Below are 23,627 nucleotides of genomic sequence, written 5' to 3'. Positions count from 1 at the left end.
ATACTGGAAATAATCTAAATATCACAATATATTAATAATAAGAATAACAGTGTGGTCACTCAATTCACGACTGTTGTGGGACACTGCTGTGCACAATTGGCTGTTGCGTTTCGCCTACAAAACACACAAATCATTACACCTTACAGTATATTCTGTGAAGCGCTTTGAGAGGTATCAAGGACATGATAAGGCGCTATATCAAATATAAGGATTATTATTATGATTAGGTTAAATTAAACATGGTTAATTTAGGGTGACAGATTTATATAGACTGTACAGCACCAAAACAAGCCACATGGCCCAACTAGCCCCTGCCAATGTTTATATTCCACATGGAGAGTCTCCACCCTCTCCTTACTCCCTCCCATGGGGAATAGTCACTAATTTAAAATCCTACACAAGATTAGCTTTTCCATTTTAGACAAAATACAGTAAATTATAGTAAGAAAAATACACAAACTCCAATTGTACAATAAAAACGCTTTAATTTGCTTAAAGAAATATGTACAGACTATCCTTTGAGAAAACTCAGACTTTCCTACATACTGAGGCAACAATATAAGTCAATGGGCATTCTTTTGCTATAGCTTTGTCTGATTTACAAACGCAGAGTCCTCAATTGCTGCTGTAGTTTCTCTTCCATCAATGTTCATCTTGGGTTCCACATAATCTGTGCCGGCAGCTTCAGACTTCTCACCCATCTGAATGGATTCTTTTTCCTCAAGACCTGGAGTGGAATTCTTGAACTCAATATACTCCACAACACCATACAGCATTATGCCGATCACCAGCACCACCAGTAAGACACTCAGTTTGACATACACACACAGATAGTTACTGGATGCGAATGCTATAACAAACCCCACAGATTCCCACAGTCGGTAGTTAGCAAAGGCAGCTTCTTTGTTCTTATTGAATAGATCTCCATAAAGAGCTTGAAGGAGAAAGCACAATAAACCAGGGTTAGAATTATATTTTTATCGCTTTCCTTATTTATTTTATATTTAACCGACACAGTCCGTTGCGGGTTTCAAGAGGGAAGAAATGAGGTATCTGAAATTTAGAGGCTTAAAGGGGAATTGGGATAGGGCAGGGGCGATTGAAAGTGTGGCTTGCTCTGAGAGCCAGTGCTGACTTGATGGGCCGAATAGCTTCCTTCTGCGCTGTTAATTTCTACGATTCTATGAAGTCTTTTCCATTTTCTATTTATGCTTTTTTGCTGCCACAATTTTCTCCTCTCAACGTCACTCACCATTACATCTCCCATTAGTTGAAGATTGTCCAATTTTGAGATAGTTCTCTGAACTCTGTCTAATGAGCTCTCCCAACTCTAATTCCTTGCTTTAGCTGTGAGATGATGTGCAAGAACTATCAAATTCAGCAACTAATGTAGGTATTTTTAATCAATAAATGCTCAAGCTAGAAATTACAACCATGAATATTTGATCAAAAGGCCATTGCTCTACAATCACAAGATCACAAGATTTTCGGATGAAGAAGGCTCTTCGATCCATCCCTCCAGAACACCCACTTAACCATTCCCTCATCACAAGCTGCTTTTTAAATGAGTCCAGTGGCCTCAACTATCCTTCCTGGCAACCTGTTCCAGTCATTAATTACCCACTGAGTAAAAAAAAACATTCTGGTATCTGTCCTGAAATTGCCCTTTATAACTCTAAACTTATGAGCTCGTCGTCTACTGATGCATCCTAAAGTATTGTTCTGGGTTTACTTTTTCAATCCCATTTAAAATTTAATACAATTCTATGAGTTCTCCTCTGAGTCACCTTCTCTCAAGACTGACGAGCTTGTCTAATCGTGGCCCATAGCTCATCACTCTAACACTGAGGATTGTTATAAACCAGTGTGTCTAGTTTTTGTAAAAGCCTACTCACAAATCCTCACCATAAAACATCTTTACATTGGGCACATCTGTATGTTGCTTGAAATGGAAAATACCATGGAATCCAGCCTCAGATTAGATAGTCAGTCTCTCCATTCAGGTCAACTGCAGGACAGATCATGGAGAGACAGACTATCTAATCCATTATATCCATTCATATCCATTACAATTTACCTGATGCATTTTTCTTTCACACTTCCACTGTTGCTACCATCCATGTTGATAACAAGAAATTATCAACATGGATGGTGCCTTTCACATCAGGAGGACGTCCCGTTGATAACTTACCATTGGTCTGAGTCTGCCAAACAGCATCAACGAATCCCCACATGCCAGGGAACACGAAAAACACAGGCATTTGCTCTGGCTGTGGTTTCCATAGTAACAATGCAATAATTAATGCCACATTTGTAAGAGTTGCTGAAACAAGAAACAAATTAAAATGGCTTTAGACCAGTGTACAGCAACATTTTTCACACATATGGTAACAAATATTATTAAATAAGCACTCTCTCCTCTGATCTGGATACAAGGCCCATGTCAGTCCTTTAAGCATGTACTGTATTTATTGAATCTAAGGTAGAGACAAACCTTGGAGTTGTTGTGGGGAAAAGGGAAGTTTGTTACAATTCAAAGGCATCCCCTTTTTAATTCATAGAAAACAAGCATTTACTCTAAATATTTTACAATATTTTTTTCAAGCAAACAAATAAAACATTTCAGACTTTGACATTCGTTTTCTAACTATCTCTGTCTCTCCCTCACTTATATCTTTTTGGCTGGCTATCAGTTCACAGTTGTGCTAATAAACCTTCACATGCGCAAAACTTTTCTCTCTCCTCCATTGCACCCACAGTTTACTTTTTGCTCACTTTTGCTGATGTGCACATAAAGATAAACCTGCAAATGTAAGGCACTATTGATTCTAAGATGCACTGTGATGTTGTTTTCAATGCAAAAAGTGAGTCAAATTAGTTTTAGAATATTTAATAATAATAATCCTAAAATTTGAAACAGCACCTTTTATGTCAGGAGAATATCCTAAAGTGCTTCACTTGATGTATTGTAAAGTGTAGTTGAACGAGGCAGCTACATTTGTGCATAGCAATGTCCCACAAGCAGCCATGAAAGTAAATGAGTAATTTTACTTTGGGGATTTGTTGGCTAGGATAATGGAAGAAATTCCCTTGTCTTTTTGAATAGTGCAATATGATCTTTAACGTCCAGGCAGATGGGAGACAGTTTAATGTCTCATCCAAAGGACAGTACCTCCAACAATGCAGCACAACCCAAGCCTTGCATTAGAGTGTCAGCTTAGACCATATGAATTCAAAGTTCCAATATGGGGTTGAATTCTGACTTAGAGAGTTCACCAACTGAACCAAGCAGATACACAAAAATACATTTGTCTAGGCTGACACTCCAATGCAATAGTTTTAGTGATACATTAATCTGACATCCCAGCTGCTTGTTCAGGTGGACATTGAAGATCCCATAACACTACTTCAAAAGAGAATGGATTTTTCCCTGGGCAACAATTGGTCGTTCACCTATTGGCTGTTTGTGGCACATTGCTGTGTGCACATTCAATATAATGTATGTTCCCTTACAAATATAGTCACTTTACTTTATAGTAATTACTTATGAAGCATTTTGAGACTTTTCAGCATAATAGGTGCTATATCATATGCAAGAATATAATCAATATCCCCCCAAACACCGATTGTTTTGAGGAAACATCTGTAAATTTAGCTACCGTATAAAGGAGTACATTGGCACACCTCTCATTCTTACTTCCCAGGTGGGGCGAAACCTTAGGCAAGTTTCCTTACTCCACATGCCTTTGTTTACCTAGCGTTAGTAGGAACCGGGCTGTCAGTTGATTGGCAGATCACTTTCCTGGGGTAATAATCCCCTCAAAATATACTAGTTTGGTTACTCAATCCACAACTGTTTGTGGGACACTGCTGTGTGCCAATGGCTGCTGCATTTCGCCCACAAAATACAGTCAATTCACTTTACATATATAATTTTACATGTATAATTCTGTGAAGCGCTTTGACATGCCTCAATAACATGAAAAGGCGCTATGTCAAATGAAAGTATTATTTATTTATTATTACTTCCTTTGCTAAGAAAGTACAGCTGCACTCACCAAGTATATACAGTACAATCCGCCCAATATATTGAGCAAGTTTTCCGCAAAGAAAGGAGAAAATAGCATTACTGGCACCAAAGCAGATCATTGAATAACCAACATATTGTATTCCCAGGGCACAAGTGACATAAAACTGTAAGTAGAGAGAAAAAAAACATATAATGGGGTTAATGGTACATCAGGTTTGTGGAGACATTAGGTCAAATATTTCAATGATGTGCTTGATGAAATATTTCACTGAGCACATCATTGAAATATATAAGCATAATGCATGCATTCACCAAAAGTGAGCACAATGTTACTGTAGTTAAACAATTATAATATGCTGTTTGGCTTGTAAGATTCATTCACATTCACTGACTTTGATTTGGAACTGCAGGAAAACAGCTTGCAAATTAAGACTGAATTTAAGACTTTTTCAAAATTAATACAAAAACAATGTTTAATTTTGATTTAGAGCCATTCATATCAGGAGGACATCTCACAAAGATTTATACGATAAAGTGTATTGACTGTGTGTTTCAAGACAATAATCCTAAGGCTAAGACCATGAGCAATTTTCAGGACTGTTGTATCACTGTTCCCACCACTTTATGAAATAGTCATGATTGTGAATATCCCATTACAAGAGTGGCAATGGTAAAAAAAAAAGCTCATAGCGCACACAATCACTAGGCAGCATTCATTAATTATGTGCTGACACATTTTGTCTTGGTATGTGAGAGTCTGATGTTTTAACAGTCTTCTTTAATCTTCTTGTATGCAGTACAGCATTCAAGGAATCATTTTCAAGCAATGTCTGATTCTGCCTGTTTCACTTTAATAGGTGTTCTCTGCCTGCCAGTGAATCCGTTTTACCTCACAGCGAGCTTGCACAACATGGAAATCAAAGTTTGTTTGGCTGAGATTACTGGAGCTAATGATAATTTTGGCCAATTATTTTTCTCTGATATCATTGTCAATGTAATTTATATAAATCAGACTGTATAATTATCAATATAAATATATTAGTAGCTAAATATATAGACAATATAAATATATACATAGACTACATTTAGACTGTATAACTTTTCTCCACTTTGGGATGTTCTGCGATGTAAAAGGTGCTATGCTGAATGGAAGGATTATTCATTACCACAGATAGTATCTACTCAAATGCAAATTTAGCAGTGTTCAACTTGTGTTTTAGGAGCTGACTGTTGTAGGAATTAAACCCACACAAAAACTCTTCAAAGCAGCTACAGATATCTCTTTGGAATGAAAGCAAAATTATTAAAGAGCCAGTGATTTAAAATTTAGAAAGACATCTGTGTAAGACTGTTATAACCATTTTTATATTCTTCACATTGAAACAAAATACTTTGCCACCCAGCAGAGTGAGCTAAATCCAGACCTGATGCTACTTCATTGCACTGAGGAGATCTAAGCACCAAAAGGCTCTTACCTTTGTATAGTCGCCTGACAGGAAGCCCTGTTCAAGACCACTGTATATTGTCAGCAAAATGAGCAGACACTGTCGCTTGTCACGCAAATGTTTCACAGTGGACAGAAGCACAGACAACACTGATATCTTCTCCTCCCTAAACCTCTTCACCTCCTGTTGATCAAGCTCATCCAGGAACACAGCAACAAGAATTACTGCAAGCACCCCGACAGCTATAGAGAGGACAATGCCAAAGGTAACAGTGTTGGAGCAGCCAGCCGCAGATCAGATCACTACAACACAGAACACTACACCACAGCAAGCAGTGATACAATTGAATGAACGAAGTTAGAAGGTACGTATTTTCTTCCATGGAGGAACAAATCTTTACAAGACAACATGCGTGTCAGTCTGCCTCAATGGTAGCACTCTCACATCTGAGTCGGAAAGTTTGGGTTTCAAATAAAATAAACTTGGTCACTCTAAACTAGACCAAATAAAATTGGTCACCCATTCCATAGCTATTTGTTGGGTATTGTTGTGCGCAACTGGCTGCTGCGTTTTGCCCCCAAAATATACTGTTTAACCAATTATTATGGAGGATTGTTGGCCAGGACACTTGGAGAAACCCCCTTCTGTTTTAGAATTGTGCCAATGGACCTTTAATACCCTCTCGAGTTAGCAGATGGGACAAGCAATTTAAATCACCTAATATGATCTTTCTTATTGTGACAGAGCAGTTCAATGTGAACACCAGGGGTTATCTTTCTTAACTGCTTTGAAAGGGTCTTTTAGGCAAACGGTGCTGTATGAATTAAATTTGTTGTTTTAAGTAATTTAGTAATGTGATTCTTTTTCGTTAGTTACTGGATTTACCAGACAGACATATCGCAAACTAAAAAGGGACAAACGCTGCGATGTCAGCTCTGCTGAGCCAGTGGTTCTCAACCTTCATCGAACATGAACTTTCAGTACAAAAATACTAAGTCAATAGCAAGGTCAATAAGCTCTCACTTGTGGACAAGTGAAAATAATTGGAGAGGGTGTGAGACAGCTCGGTGAAATAGCAACTGAAGAAACACTGAGAGATGAGTACATTATTTTTAGAGTGTTTGCTCACTCCCTCACACAACTCCAGCATCAAGATAGACTCCTGTTGTTGACAATGTTTTAAGATAGAAGGTTTAAGTGTGATGAAGTTCTTAGCAGCTCTGCCAAACTGTTCTCAGGCCTTTGGCAATGCAGTTCTTGTATCAGATGCCTTGATGCAGAGCTTGAGGGCTGTGTGGTCCTGTTCCTATGACTCTTACATAGCCAGAGCTCAATATTGATCTCAGGGCACATAGTTGAGATGCGGAGCTATGAGGAGCTCATTGCAATGATAATCAAAGCTACAACTCATGACTCAAGGGTGTATACTGTGCCATTCCAATGCTCCATCACTATATTGTAAAAGCTGAATATAATTTAAAGAGAAGGAAATGAGAGAATATATAGAATTGAGAGCACCTATGAAATCTAGGTTAGATTTGTTGATAGTAATTGTCACTTACCAGAGTAAATCCCCAAAAGAGTGTAGATGGTGCTGTTGGAAGGCCGCTCAACTGTTATATTGGAACTGAAGTTGTTGGATATCTGTGGGCAATCATAGGCTCCACAGAATTTTAAGGTCTCTTCACTAATATCACCATCTAAAAGGCAAAGAGTATGCTATTTCTAGATCACAATACTAATAGTCCCTACATTTGATATGGCTCCTTACAACGTCATCAATACTTTCCAAAGTGCTTCGCAGAATTTACTGTAAAGTGTAGTGACTGTGTATTTTGAAGGCAACAACACATAAGCTCACAGTTGGTTACATGATTTCAACGTGCTTTTGCAGCAACTACTTTCCATGTTAACACGAAAATGATGATGATTTGGGTCTGTTAAATCATTAGCAGTATGTACCACAGTCAATACAATAATAACAATAAAAGCGTGCACTTAAATAGTACCCCCCACACAGGGTAGTGTACAAACAGCGACCTGATAACCCACAAGTCAGATGTATGGCTTCCTGCACTGATTTTTGAAGCACTGATGGAACTGAAGCATGCATTTTGGATTTGTCGGGGTCCACACCCCAACCACACTAAAGGAAACCTGAGTTATAATGAAACACCTTGTAATGGGGCTGTACGCAGTATCATGGTATTTTTACCATCCTGAACAGACAGCTGGTGATAGGTTTAACGTCCTATCTGATGCCTGGTTTAGATCTAATTTAAGGCATTTAAAGATAAAAGGCACCAACTTCCCCCAAGTACTGCATTGGATTGTTAGCCCCGACTATGAGTTTAAGTCCCAGAACTGGGCTTAAACCCAGAGGATTCTGATGAGGAGGCAAGCCGAGAACTGGGCTTAAACCTAGATGATTCTGATGAGGAGGTAAGCGTACAACCAACTCAATCAAGATGACATTACATTTATGCGGTAATCATATATTACAGTATTTAATGTACAATATCGAGTGCCCCTTCTTACCTCCAGCAGAATATTGTTGAAATACTAGTGAAGAGATTAGATTTCCAAGTACAGAAGAAAACTGAAACAAACAGAAGAAAATCCCAAAGTACTGGTTCACTACATCTTTTCCAATCTTCTTGTATTGCTTAGCATACAGGTTACCATTAATGGTGAGGTAGGTGCACTTAGCAGCCCAAAGCGGAGCACCTCCAAGGCCAAGAATTACTGCAGTCGGAATAAGTGTGTACCTGTAGAAACAATATCTTCATTAGACATCTAGGGCAGACACAGACTCTTGCTTAATTTTAGGTTATTTTACATTAAATCATATTTTCATAATTTAACACTGAGGAGTGACTGATTCATAATATATCATGCTACATGTATTTTTCTGCTTTGCAACAAAGGTACTTTTACATTTATACCGCGCTTTTCACATCTGGAGGACCTCTTAAAGCACTTCACAGAGCTGAATGGGAGTCCGAGCTGGGAGTGGGGGAGCTGAGGAAGGAGAGAAAGGGGAATCAGGGAGGGGGAGGTGAAAGGTGTCCAAAAACAAGTGCATACGGCCTGGATAATTCTGCTTTTACATGGACTGTGAAAAAGTACTTTGCTAGTCTGTCTGTTTGTTATCTCACATACATAAAAGGTCAATCCTGATGCCTGGAATCTTTATAGGTCATAGAATGTCCTAATGCTGTATATTACGCATGTTCAGCTGGCTTATTTGAATAACGCCCTGTTTATCTCAGTCCTGTAATCAACCATGAGAAATGATCTTAACTGCTGATGCCTGGTTTAGATCTAATTTAAGGCATTTAAAGATAAAAGGTATCATGTTTAATGGAATTTGTAAAAGATCACTTATCGGAGAAAAAACAAAAGCTGTGTTTTATTACCTGAAGTGCGTGGCAACATATGTTGTATACAGTCACTTAGCAACCTGAGCCACTGACACAATTCAGCTAGTGATAATCCCTCCGTCCTGTCCCCTCCTTCCCCTCTTTTAGATCACAACTGAAGACCCGCCTCTTCGATCATACTTAAGGACACCTCCTCCCTGCCCCTGGCTCGGCGTCAGGCTCTCATACTGTGAAGCACTCCAAGACGCTGTCTGTTATGAAGGGCGCTATATAATAATAATAATCCTTGTATTTGATAAAGCGCCTTATCACATCTTCGAAATGTCTCAAAGAGCTTCACAGAATATACTGAACAGTGAATTGTCTGTATATTTTGTGGGCGAAACACAGCAGCCAATTGCGCACAGCAGTGTCCCACAAACAGTCGGGGATTGAAGTGACATTTATTATTATTTTTTTGAAGGAAATATTATCCCCGGAAAAGCGATCCATCAATCAACTAACAACCGGGTTCCTACTCACTGCTAAGTAAACAGAAGCGTGTGGAGGTAGGAAACTTGCCCAACATTTTGCCCTGCTGAGAATCGAACCCAGGTCTCTCACGTATTAGGCGAGTACTTTAGCCACTGAACTGCAGGACTCCATGTTTGTATTCCATGTAGATGCAAGTTGCTGTTGTTTGAGAAAAGTGTGCCAAAGCATTCACCTGATCACGACGATTGCCTGATTATGACAATCACCCGATCACGTGAAGTTTATACTTTTTGCCCTGAATTGGTTAAAAACACAGTCTGTGGGATCCGATTTCCAGCGAGTCAAAGGTCAGCTTTGCAATGTTGCTCTCAAAATTTCAAACCAGCAGGATCAGGGAGGCTCGGGAAGAGAGAAAAGATGTCTGTTTTAAAACAAAGTTTCTCTTTTGAAAGAAGGATTAGAATGGATAAAGTATGGTATATTTCCATGTGACAGCCTGGCTCAGTTGATAACACTCTTGCCTTTGAGAAGGTTGTGGGTTCAAACCCCAGGTTGGAACTCACAGAGCAGAAATTCCAGGGCAATGCTGAGGGTTTGTTGCAATCTTAGAGATGTCATCTTTCGGATGAGACATTAAACTTAAACCTGAACATTAAAGATCTCCTGGCACTATTCAAAAAAAGAAGGGAGTTTCTCGCAGTGTCCTGGTCAACAATCCCCAAATAAAATTGGTCAGCTTCTTCATGCCTGTTTGTGGGACATTGCTGCTCGCAAATCGGCTACCATATTTGTTATACAATCACTACACTTTTAGCAAAATTCTGTGAAGCACTTTGATGATGTGAAAAGGTGCAACATCAAATGCAAGGATTAATTTATTATTAGATTAGATTTTTTTAAAAAGTTAAATTAGTACAAGTCCAGTGGGATATGAACCATTTTCAGGCAGTATTTTGGAAACTTTATGTTAACGTCAAGCACTCCCAGATCAGGCAAAGCACTGTTAATGTAAAATTACTTCCTGTTTTCTAACAATGTACCTCAACCCCAAGCTCAGAAGAGAGCCCCCTTCTCCTTTCTATCACTGTGTCAGATTGACATTTCAGTGTCCCACAGGAGCTAGCGTGCAGCCTCTCTGAGTGACATGTCTACGGGCAACTTTGTGCTGTGACCTCGGGCTCAGTAGAAACAGTACTCGAATTTTACATTGGAATCTTAAAGCCAACAGAAAACAACAAATTTAATCCCAAAATTCTGGGCTGAATTCAAACCCAATTTATCAAGGGATACGTGTCAGTATCATCCATGGTGACCTTTTTTAAAATGTTCCTGAATTTTAAACTGGGAAAGGGGGGAGGAGGGTATGCCTATGATTATAGGAACTGAAGAGGCATAGAAATGAAGAAGGTCCTTCATCACATCTCTTCCTTCTCCAAGGTGTCATGTTTAGCAGTGGCATGTCAGAATTGAGTCAACCCTCTGTGGCGGTCAAGATAGACTGGTTCTTGAGGCAAGAGAGTCCACAATAATCCTAGACACTGTGGATGACAGACCAACTAGCCTGGTTTATCAGTAGGACATGGAGGGGCAGGGATTCTTCCTGCTCAGCTCCTGTTAACCCTCCAAGCCAAAGCCCTAACCAGTAGGATTGTCCCAGCTGGACAAGCAGTGGACAAGATTGCCAGTGATTGGTTTCTGCAGGTGTTGGACACCCAGCTGACCCCAAAAATTGATCTAATCGTCTTAAAATAAAATTACAATAACTTACATTTATATAGTGATATTCATGTTGGGTAATGTCTCAGAGCGCTTCACAATGACAGGGTTGGATGCCAAGGAAAGGACAGGTAATTGGGGAAGGGGAAGGGAAGGCAAACTTAAGCACAATTTAATAAGTAGGTTTTAAGCAGAACTTAAGGAATTTAAGGGCAAGAAAGTTTAAACTTAATTTCAATTGAATTTAGATTTAAATCATACTGTCTTCCTATTGCAGCATCAAGCTATTTTTAAGTGAGTTCAGTATCCTGGCCTTTACCATCCTTCCTGATTACCTTCTGTGTAAAGAAAAGCTTCCTGGATTGTGCCTTAAAATTGCTCTTTACAACCCTTCATAACTCTTTATAACCTGAGCTGTTTGTCTTGCTGTATAAAATTATCTGAACATATGGTTCTGGGTTTAGTCACTCTGTACCATTTAGCATGTTATGTAACCACATCAGGAATCTTTGAGATGACTTATATCAAAGCTTATCTAATTGTTCCTTATAACTCATCCCTCTAACACTGGAGATCAGCCTCTTTACTTTCCTCTGCACTGCTTGAAGGGCAGCCCCCTTATGTTTTGGCGGCCAGGACCTTACACAGTACTCCAGATTAATCCTAACCAGAGCACTGAATGGATTGACTTCTGGGAATCTGAATTCAATTGATTTGTCAATATAGCCCAGCACCCTGTTGCAGCACCTTGGGACGTCTTCCCAATCTTGTTGTTGTTGTTGTTAACCTTCTTTATTGCTGGCCTCTGTTTCCTTCCCTTTAGCAAGTGATAAGCAACATCCAGACCTTACTTTTGATACTGAGTGACTTCAATTTGTGAACGGTTTTCTCATATGATACTTTGTCATAGACCTTTTGGAAGTCTAGGTACAGTCCAACACACGGCTTCCCACTCTCAAACTGGAATGTTGCCTTCTCAAATTGTTACTGTAAGGTAGTTCAGGTAACATCTACCCACTCTGCCATGCTGCCTTAGCCTCCAGCTATCAATTATTACAACAACAACTTGCACTTATGGCGCCCAACACGCAAGGTAGTGTCTCAGAACTTGAAAAATGGGAGAGAAGGGACAAGGTAGAGGGATTGAGGGAGAGTGTTCCACAGTTTTGGGGTGTAGTGACTGAAGACGCGACCTCCAATGGTGGAGCGGAGTGTGCGAGGAGGCCGATGTCAGTTGAGTGGAGGTGCCAGGTGTATGCCCTTGAATTTATTTCATGATGCATTTTATAAATAATGTACAGATATAGTCTACAGTAGATGCAATGTACAGATCAACCCATTTGGTCTGGATTTTAAATTGTGGGAAGGTGAACGGCAACAAATGTAGTGGTGATTAATTCAGTTTTTATTTTACAGTCTGAGTTAATGGATGTCAGAAATGGTTACTGATTGATTCAGTAGGTTGACTGAAAATATAGCACCACAAACTGTAAACCTTGCATTAACAATAACAAGATTACATTTGTATAGCGTCTTTCAAGTCGGGAGGACGTCCCAAGGCGCTGGACAGAGTACAGCACTTCAGACCCGAGCTGGGGTCAGAGAGGGAGAAGGGAGGGGAGGGGAAGGGGGGTGGCTGATGGCATGGTCAAAGAGAAGGGTCTTGAGGCAGGACTTGAAGGAGGCTAAGGAGGGGTTGAGGCAGAGTGACTGGGGGATGGAATTTCAGAGGTTGGGGGCAGAGTGGCTGAAGGCTCTCCCGTCATTGGTGCAGCGGATGGGTTAGAGGACGTGGAGCAGGCCAGAGCCGGCTGAGCGGAGGGAACGGGCGGGTTGGTTGGAAGTCGCAGAGGGAGGGTGGGGTGAGGCCATGGAGGGTTTTGTAGGTGAGGACCAGCATCTTGAACTGGATCCTCTGAAGGATAGGGAGCCAATGGAGTCTGGCAAGAGTGGAGGAGATGGGGTCACAGGGTTTGGTGTGGGAGAGGACACGGGCTGCAGAGTTCTGGATTATTTGCAGCCTGTGGAGGGAGGAGTTAGGAAGGCCGACAATCAGGGCATTTGCATAGATGAGCCTGGAGGTGATGAAGGCATGAATAAGAGTTTCAACGGCCTGAGGGATGAGGTAGTGGTGGAGTCGGGCAATGTTATGGATTTGAGGCAAGTCAGAGTGGATCATGGCTTGAATGTGGGGGAGAAAAGACAGTTGAGGGTCGAACGAGATACCTCTTGACTGGGTTGGTGAGTTGAAATGTGGAACCATGGATGTTGATGCTGCCAGAGCCTGAGGTGCTGAGGCGCTGGCGCGAGCCAATCAGGTGGACCTCAGTCTTGTTCACATTCAACTGTAGGAAATTTGCCCTCATCCAGGACTTGATGTCTGACAGGCAGTCTGTCAGGACAGCAGTGGTCCTGGAGTTGAGGGTGGAGGCAGAAAGATAGAGTTGGGTGTCATCCGTATACATGTGGAAGTTGACCCCATGTCTGCGGATGATGTCACCGAGGGGGAGCATGTAGATTCAAAGTTCTGTCCTTGAATGGTTCAGGTATTATCTCTCACACCGCCTCCTATTTGTCTCCGCCAGTGATTTCTCTTCCAGCCCTCACACAGATTTGTGTGGTGTGCCTCAGGGCTCTGTCCTCGGTCCCCTCCTCTTCAACCTCTGCATGCTTCCCTTTGGTGACATCATCCGCAGACATGTATGAGGATGACACCCAACTCTATCTCTCAGACTTCACCCTCGATTCCAAGACAACTGACATCCTGACAGAATGTCTGTCTGACATAAAGTCCTGGATAAGAGTCAACTTTCTACAGCTGAATGTCAGCAAGACTAAGGCCCTCCTGATTGGCTCGCACCAGCACCTCAGCTCTTTAGGCACTGGCAGCATTAGCATCCATGGATGCACATTCCACCTCTCCAAGCCAGTCAGGAACCTGGTCATCTTGTTCGACCCTCAACTGTCCTTTCTCCTCCATATCCATGCCATGACCCGCTCTGCCTTCCCCCACCTCCGCAACATTGCCCGACTCTGCCACTGCCTCACTTCTCAGGCCACCAAAACCCTCAAACACGCATTCATCACCTCAAGACTCGCTTAGGGAAACTCCCTCCTTGTCAGCCTCCCCAACTCTTCCCTCCACAAACTGCAAATCATCCAGAACTCTGCAGCTCATGTCCTCTCCCGCACCAGGTTCTGGGACCCCATCACCCCCACCCTCGCCCTCAGCACTGGCTCCCCATCCCTCAGAGAATAGAATTCAAAATCCTTGTCCTCACTTTCAAGGCCTTCCATGGCTTTGCCCCCTCCTACATCTCTGACCTGCTGACCCCCTATCAACTGTCCACTACCTCCGTTCAGCAGGCTCGGCCTGCTCCATGTCTCCTGCCTGACCCACCCTACCATTGGCGGCCCTGGCTTTCAGCCTCTCTGCCCCCACCCTTTGGAACTCCATCCCCAAATCCCTTCGCCTTGCTCCCTCTGTTGCCTTCTTCAAGGCACGACTCATGACCCTCCTTTTCCTACCACTCTACCCTCCCTCATCCTAACCCTGCACCCCACTCTCGGGTCCTGATCCCCAACTGCTCAGTGCCTTGGGACGTCCTCCCGACGTGAAAGGCTCTTTAGAAATGTAAATTTGTTGTTGTATATAAGTACAAGTTGTTGTTGTTGTTGTTGTAAACCAAGATTCTTATCTGTCTGTTTAGGTGGATGATAAAGATCCCATGGCACTATTTAGAAAGAAATGGAAATTCCTCATTGTCCTAGCCAACAATTTCCCCCCAAAAATTAATCATTCACTTCATGGCTGTTTGTGGAACATTGCTGTTGGCAAATTACAGTACAACTTGTGAGGTGTTTTGAGATGTTTCAATGACCTGATAAGGCACTATATTAAAAGTATTGATTATTATTATTAGGGTTTAGCCTTCTTTCCTGGCTACTTGCTCTCTTATTGTTATAATAATGATTTGTTTTAACTCTGTTTTGCATCTGCTGCTATGCAAACTGGCTGCCACACTTCGCCCACAAAATACAAAGATACACTTATCCTGGGAAGTGCTTTGAGACATACCGACGATGCAATAAGGTGCCAAATCAATTGTAGGTATTATTATTATTAATTGCATAAATGATCAAACTGTTAATAAAAAAATAATATCATATATGGTTACCAGCTTGCATAGAAATTGCCAAAGGTATATGCAACATAGCAGCACATGGAGACAGTGATGGTCCATTTACAGCCAAGGTATTTTATGACAAGCGATGGAACGAACAAAGAGGAAAAGATGAGGGCACCATAGATGACACCTAATGAGGCCACACCTAAGCCATCATCACTGTTGAGACTGCTCTGTAAAATAGAAAGAAAACAAATTGAGTGAAAAAAATCACACAATGAATGACGTTATTCAGTTTGGTACATTCAGAAAGTGAACTCCATTGTAGAATCAGAAAATACTATTTGGCCTATGAATTTATTCCTGCCACAGAGTATGTACAATTCTGCCCTATTGTGGTAATCTATCCAACCTACTTAGATCTTCTGTAAGCTATATATTAGGTTAACACTCCAGTTCAGAGCTGGCGAGCGCTTCATTATTACAGGCATTGTCCTTTGGATGAGCCTATAAACCAAGGTCCCATCTGCCTGATCAGGTGGAAGTTAAAGATCCTAATCCATTTGAAAATTTAAATAAGTTCATTCACTTTATGGCTGTTTGCATGATATTGCTATGTACAAATTGGCTGTCGCATTTGCCTACAAATATACAATCACTAAATTACACAGTAACTCCTGTTAATTTATAAACATGCTGGATACATTGCTGCTGGTTTTGCACTTTTAGACATTAAGATGACATGATAAGGCACTATATTAAAAGCAAGGATTATGTGATGGCAATTCTATGGTGTACATCCAATAAAAGTGAATCATTAAATCCAAGACACAAGTGGCAATTATCCAAGGGTGTTATGAGCAAAGGTTTGCAGAACTGAATTTGTGGCCACCTACCCTCAATTTAGTCTCATCTGCAAATTTCCAGGTGCATGTTCTTGCATTTATAATATATGTCACCTTCCTGTATCTTTAATGTACCAGGGTCTAGCACAGGTTGTTTTAATAGTTTCAAACAGCATGTGTTACATCCCCAATCTCCCATTGTTTGTATTCATGAAACATGCAGTGTACTTTACCTGTTATTGTATGTACCCATAGAATGACATGTAGAATGCACAATACTGTATTGTGACTTTGCCCAGCTCAAGGAGACACTCTGGAAGGCATGGATTGGTATATACTGAAAGTTTATTGAAATCCATGCATCCTGGAAGATAGTCATTTTAGCTGGAAAACACAGGCACCTCGGGGTGTGAGCCTTGTGGGTGCTCACCTTTGCTTTTCTCACCATCCCTTATGTCAGGGATTTGCATCATATTTTGAACATTGGAATATAACATTGGGTCTGGACTTTTAGAGCATCATCACAGGTGCTGGGGATGCTAAGCAGCACTGAACACTGAACAAAGGGAAGTCACCAAAGTAACCCATTCCTCCTATCTGGGTTCACAAGACATTCAGAATAAGACATCAGCCACTGGTTACACATCAATCACAAGGTACACATCAGCCACTGGTTACACATCAGCCACTGGTTACACATCAACCTCTAGATGCACATCAGCCACTGGATACACATCAGCCACTGCATCCACATCAGCCACTGGTTACACATCAACCTCTAGATACACATCAGCCACTGGATACACATCAGCCACTGCATCCACATCAGCCACTGGTTACACATCAACCTCTAGATACACATCAGCCACTGGATACACATCAGCCACTGCATCCACATCAGCCACTGGTTACACATCAGCCACTGGTTACATATCAACCTCTAGATACACATCAGCCACTGGTTACACATCAGCCACTGGTTACACTTCAGCCACCAGATACTCATCAACCACTGGATACACAAACTACAACAACAACAACAATAACAAAATTACAGACAGAGTTTCAGACCTGAGCTGAGGGTTGGGGTCGGGGAGGGTGGAGGATGGGGGGAAAGCAGAGAGATCAAAGGAAAGGTCAAAGAGGAGGGTCTTGAGATTGGTCTTGAAGGTCGCAAGGGAGGGTGTGAGGTGGAGGGACTGCAGGATGAGTTCCAGATAGTGGGGGCAGCGTGGCAGAAGGTCCACCTGCCAATACTGAGGCGAGCAAGGCGGGAGATGTCAAGCAGGCTAGAGCCCACTGAACGGATGGAGCAAGCAGAATGATAGGGGGTTAGGAGGTCGGAGAGGTAGGGGGGAGCAAGACCATGGAGGGCTTTGAAGGTGAGGATCAGGATCTTGAACTGTTTCCTCTGTGTGATGGGAAACCAGTGGAGTTGGGCAAGGATGGGGGTGATAGGGTCGTGGAGCATAGTACGGGAGAGGACATGGGCTGCAGAGTTCTGGATGATCTGCAACTTGTGGAGGGAGGAGTTGTGGAGGCCGACAAGCAGCGAGTTTGCATAGTCGAGCCTCAATGTAATGAATGCGTGTATGAGGGTTTCGGCGGCCTGCGGTGTGAGACAGTGGCAGAGTCTGGCGATGTTGCGGAGGTGGGGGAAGGCAGAGCGGGTCATGACGCAGATGTGGGGTAGAAAGGATAGTTGCGGGTCAAATAATATCCAAGATTCCGGACTGGCTTGGCAAGGTGGAGTGTGCAACCATGGATGGTGATGCTAGATACACATAAGCCACTGGATAAACATCAACCACTAGATACAGATCAACCTCTAGATACGGATCAGCCACTGGATACACATCAGCCACTGGAAACACATCATTCACTGGATACGCATCAGCCACTGGATACATATCAACCACTAGATACACATCAGCCACTGGATATACATCAGCCACTGGATACACATTATTCACTAGATATACATCAGCCACTGTATACACATCATTCACTGGATGCATATCAGCTATTCAAGGTACAGTTTAGTATAAAGGTACTTTATGTAAAAAAATATAAACAGTGCAGAAAAAAAACATTTCACAGGCCAAAACAATCCCCCCCAATAGTTTATAAACATGCTGATGTTGCAATCTGATGTCACAGTGACATTAAAAATATTTCCTTTATAACTTCAAACTCACTTGGATATTTTGAAGGCCTCCAAAAGCAGTAAAAAGCAGGAAAAATCCCAAGCTTACGACAAGAACATTCTTTAGGTTGCTTTTCATTTTATTCCTGCTGTTTGATATCACTTTGAATTTGAGATGAGGCTGACAGCTGACAGCTGATTTGCTTTTCAATGCGATCGGTGTGCTATATTGAAGGCTATGTTATCAGGGTCTGCCTCCTTGTAGCTCTCCTTTACTTTGCCTTTCCTGACAGTTTACCATTTTGTTTTTCTTCAGCGACTTGCGACCCTTGCCTTGATGACAAAGTTCACGTTGAAGCCATGTATTTACACAAGGAGTAGCTTTCACAATACAATTGATTGCTTTATTGGTCATGAATCCAATAAAAAAAAAGTGAGCTGCATTTATTGGTCATTCTGCAGTGTTGAAAAGCTTTTGAATATTGTCAGACCTCATGAGGCAAAGAGCAGGGCTAATTATAGGGCAGAGGAACCAGTGCAATCTGAATAGATCTTGGTCGAGATTCTCCCTTTCCCGTGTGGAATTTATTCTTTCTCCGTCCTTCACGAGAATCTGAAAAGGGAATGAAAGAGGTTTTTCATGTGCACGATCTTTACCATCTTCACCTTACTCAAGGCATTGCTTGGTGCTTGCCAGGCTAAACAGCAATTGTTCAATGAACCTCCCGCAATAACTTGACCCTGCTCAAGGGAACCGTTGCTACCTGTTGCATGGCACAGAATTCACTGACCTGCACCTGATCTTAAGTGTTTTTCTTTCCAGAAGCATCCTGAAATGGTGGAGGCCCGTAGCTTCACTCGTTTTGCAAGTGAGGGGATCCGGGTTCAATTCCTGGGCGAGGCAAAACTTTAGGCATATCTCCTTACTCCACACATCTCTATTTAACTAGCAGTAAGTAGGAACAGTTAGTTGATTGGCGTATTGCTTTCTGGGGATAATAATCAAATAGCAATGTCCCACAAACAGCTTGCGGCAATCAAGCATTAGCTCCTGCCAACTAACATTATTTGAGAAATTGACCAGGACACCAGAAGAAAATCTCTCTCTTTTTGAATTGTGCCACAGAATCTTTAAAATCCATCTGAACAGTCTGACCTGACCTTGGCTTAACACCTCATCCGAAGGACACATCTCCAGCAATGCAGGACACCCCCAGGACTACACTGGAGTGACAACCTAGATTGCGATCTCCAAGTCCTTCAAGTTCTTGACAGCCATATCCACTCATTTCCAGTAACATCTTTGTAAATCTAAAGCCCTGAAAGGTAGGGTGGTTCTAGCTGTACAAGCAGCAGGAAGCTTACCAGACTCTGTTTACAATGGCTGGCTTTGTGGTTTTAGCTGGTTAGGCTCCAGCAGTTCACCAATGCACATTCTAGGGTCCTTAAACCTTGGCTCTCACCAGCCTAATACTCTCTGGAATTAGATTAGGAGGATTTGTCCCTCTAGCCTGCACATTCCATTCCCGACATGGGACTTTCCATGTGTAGGCAGGATGCATGGATCCCTGTTTGATTTGGATAGTCTTTTGCATGGTGATGGCTTTCCACATGAGTCAGACATGGATGACCAAAAAATTGCAATCTGTCTTGATCATCCTTGAAGATTGGGGAATATTCATTTAGCCGATTAAATGGGAAGGGCAGTGAATATGGTACATTAATTATTTTACAAAATCTTGAGAAAAGATAAGGCAGAAACAAAAGTTTCTTTTTCTTAAAATTACTTCTAGATCTAGAAGAAAAAAATGAGTTATAAAGATGAATTTTGTCTATGGTAAGGATTCCTACATTATTGAATGAAGTCTGAAATGTTAATTACTTATCTGTAACGTAATAGAAATATGATGGTGTTTCACCAACAATTTGAAGAAGATGCTGCTATTTCTGCAGCACGGATTGACCACAGGTGTAAGTCTTTCTTACCCAATATTTTCTTATAGAACATAATGGTGGGGCAGTATTACTGCTCATAATAAAATTGGATTGCATCATAAACCAGTCTTCTGCAGATTTACTACCTGTTCACATTTTGTAAATAGGTTCACAAATGGTAGCGATGTTTGCTGCAAAAGCAATTGGAGGTAATACATAAAGATATTGGAGAAAGACATAGAGAAAATATATAAAAGAATAGATTGCATGCTTTATTATTTGAAACCTTAATCTTATCTCCTCTGGTGAAAGGTGTATCCTTTAGTTTCATATAGGTTGGTGCTTTGGGCTGGCCTGGCTACTGTTTCCAGAAATGATTGATCTTGTCAACTATAGAACAAGAAGCAATATGCAGTTAGGACTGTGTGTTGCACGAGAGCAGCCAAGGTCTTGGGAGGGTGTCCCTTGTAGTGTAGGGAAATTACATTTTTGTTGTAGGAAAAATTAACATATAGAACTATTTTTTCCTCTATATCTCTGTACAGTAATTTGAACAAAAAGGTACTCGATCATGTCTGATGGTCAAGTGGGAAATATTATAAAGACCAGAAGGATTCTGATTAGCTGATCTTAGACTGAGGAACAGGTGAAGAGCTTAATAATAACTTCCTCACACTGAATTAGCCTCAGCTTCTTCAGCATCTTGGCTTCGAAGCAACTTCAGCTGTGGGAGCAATGTAATCAGGCTTCTCAAAGGCCAAGCATGCAGGAAAACTGAATCCAATAATAATAAAAATAATAATAATCCTTGCATTTGATATAGCGCTTTTCATGTCTTCTAGACGTCTCAAAGCGCCTCACAGAGTATACTGTAAAGTATATTTTGTGGGTGAAACACGGCAGCCAATTGTGCTATGTATTCTGCAGATTCCCAAATGTGTCACTCGACTCACAACAACAACAACTTCATTTATACAGCGCCCTTCGCATGGGGTAGCGTCCCGGAGCGCTTTACAGTGATGGAGTCTGACAAGGAGCCAGGGGGAGAGGGGAGGTGATTGTAAGCACAATCAAAAAGGAAGGTCTTTAGGGACTCATGGGAACTCTGCTCTGATATACCCAGAAGGAGATCCCATCACATTGGAGTACCCTCAGGCACGAGCACACATCTGGTTACAATTCAATATCCACGGTCTTTTGTGTATCCACCATATTAATATTAGTGTCATTTTGTCACCGCCATCAAGTCAATCAACTTACCGCTTCTCGTGATGTGAATGACTCCACTCAACCCAAACAAGAGGCATGTCAGTTAAACATTGTCAGGTACTATCACAGCAAAAAATAGAGGTTACATTGAAAAGAAGCGAATGTCATTATTGAGGCAAATGGGCAGCTGGTTTGTGCTTTCAATGTCCTTCTAGCAAACCAGCAGTTTTATTGACCTAATTTCATAATAATAATAATCCTTGCATTTGATATAGAGCCTTATCACATCTTCGAGACTTGCGGTGTGAAAGAAAATTGACAATATGAATGAAAACATGACGCAGTGCTATAATTTCCAGTGAAATAATTTTCACACTATGGAATGGTTCAGCTTGGAGTTTCTTTTTAAATTCACAAATACTCCTTTATTGTAATCTCCCTTGAGACTTTGAATGTTAGGTATTAGCATGATATTTTATTTTTCCTGCAAAAGTTACAAGGCAAAATGTTAATTATAACTTCCTCACACTGGATAAAAGCAGGAACCACTCAATAAAATATGAGGAAACTTCTTGTTCAGAAACAATAGCTTGAACTGGTCACATTCATTTAACTGATAAACATTTGTTTCTAACACAATGGAACAGTTGGTTTCTTGATAACTTGCAAGCAATCTTAAGACTTGATCCTCCACACCTCAGTGGGGTTGAAGCTAACTGTGGAGCAGGGTGTGGTACTCATTTTACAGTGAAAAAGGGAACAGATAAACATTGTAACGATGCAAACTAAAGCTGTGTATGCCTTAAGTACAGGGCGACAATGTGTTCATCAACAGCAACAACAAAATTATATTTATAGAGCATCTTTCACGTTGGGAGGACGTCCCAAGGCGTTGAACAACATCAGAACAATTTTTTATCACATTTATGTTTATGAGGTAACTCAGGATACTAAGAAATTTCATGTTTATAATTTTGAGTTAAAACTGTGGTAATTACAACATTGCTCTGCGGAGAACTCAAATCCCTAGTGATAAATCATTACTCATTCACAGGCCTATGCAGTTGAATTTGTGTCTTCTCTCATAATTCAGTATTCTGATAGTGTCACCTGTGGAATTATACAGAAATGTAAGACATTTTTGTACTACCTTCCACAGGTTCCCCATTTCACATTTGCATATTTCATATGCAGAGGCGTTCTCAATCTCTCAATGCTCCAGAGAACAGCTTTAACCTCAACAGAGGTATTCGACCCACCTTCCGATCTCACCAAAATAATAAACCTTGCATTTGATATATCGATCTCACCAAAACACATGTTAATCGCAATTTGGTCGAAAACAATTCTCTCTCCACCCAATACACGGTGCCAGCACTGCTCTCTCCATTTTGAGATGTCTTAAGAATGTGATAAGGCACTATATCAATCCTTATCAAGGATTATTATTATATTGTGTAATCAATAGTTAGAATGGGTTACCAGAATGGAATGAATTTAAGAAGCAGTTTGATGTAATGGAAAGAGAGTTGGATGGGTATTCTGGAAGGATGAGATCTATTGAGCCAAAGGGGTTTTCTATGTCTGAACCTCTATATATGTGGTGGCCAATGTTCCAACAAAGTAAATGTTTCTTGATTGAATATTTCTTGATTTGTGGCAATGATGGCCAACCTTTTTATGCTATAAATGAAAAAAATATTCAATCAAGAAACATTTACTGTTCTATATCAAAATACAAGTGCTAAAAAAAATGTGATCAGATTCCTACCTATCCGTGCACCAGGTGGCGCTCTACAGCACAGTAGAAGATAAGGAAAAGATAAGGCTTCAGAGTTTCTCTGAACTGTTTGTCTGGTCTTTCTCCCCTGTATCCTGATAGCAGAGCACAGCCAGTGAGAACACAACCAGGAAATGCACAGCCGCAGCATTCCAGCCACTCGCTGAAGTGCCAAGCCATGACTTCCTTTGTAAGGGCAAACACAAAGCAACATCCATTACTGGAATCGCTGTTGGCATTCTGCAGAAAATTAACTCTTTCACTAGCAGAAGCTTAGCTTTACATGGAAGGAAAACAACACACCTTTCACTGTAACCTGCTTTTCTTTAACCTTGCTAATTGCATTCCATATGGGATTTGTTTATTTTGTGACAAATTCAGCTTTATTCCAAGTCACTAATAATAATCCTTGTACCTGATACAGTGCCTTTCAAATTGGGAGGATATTTCAAAGCGCTCTACAGGATATGCTGCAGAGTGGAGGGACTGTGTGGGCAAATGCATACCAGCCCTCACAAATACGGACATCTCTGTAGG

General features: G+C 41.2%; 1 protein-coding gene across 1 annotated transcript; it reads right to left on the bottom strand.

The window, feature by feature from the left end:
• Nucleotides 1-470: 470 nt before the first annotated feature.
• unc93a (unc-93 homolog A) lies at nt 471-18,484 on the bottom strand. The gene is made up of 8 exons (XM_007894520.2): nt 18,219-18,484; nt 15,227-15,408; nt 8,014-8,243; nt 7,038-7,175; nt 5,506-5,717; nt 4,059-4,194; nt 2,192-2,323; nt 471-934 (listed from the first exon to the last, which is right to left on the bottom strand). The coding sequence occupies exons 1-8, from the start codon at nt 18,303-18,305 to the stop codon at nt 582-584; spliced, it is 1,470 nt and encodes a 489-aa protein (XP_007892711.1). The 5' UTR covers nt 18,306-18,484; the 3' UTR covers nt 471-581.
• Between the last annotated feature and the right edge of the window lie 5,143 nt (nt 18,485-23,627).

This window comes from Callorhinchus milii, unplaced genomic scaffold, assembly GCF_018977255.1.
Source record: "Callorhinchus milii isolate IMCB2004 unplaced genomic scaffold, IMCB_Cmil_1.0 Scaffold3, whole genome shotgun sequence".
Lineage (NCBI taxonomy): Eukaryota > Metazoa > Chordata > Chondrichthyes > Chimaeriformes > Callorhinchidae > Callorhinchus > Callorhinchus milii.
The sequence above is the reverse complement of the archived record's forward strand: the minus strand, read 5'-3'. Positions and strand labels throughout refer to the sequence as shown.

Coding starts and splice junctions, on each gene's coding strand:
- unc93a (XM_007894520.2), bottom strand. CDS start 18,305: ATGAAAAGCAACCTAAAGAATGTTCTTGTCGTAAGCTTGGGATTTTTC. Junction 15,409..18,218: donor GAGGCCTTCAAAATATCCAA/GTGAGTTTGAAG, acceptor TCTATTTTACAG/AGCAGTCTCAACAGTGATGA. Junction 935..2,191: donor TTGGCAGACTCAGACCAATG/GTAAGTTATCAA, acceptor TTCTCCTTCAAG/CTCTTTATGGAGATCTATTC.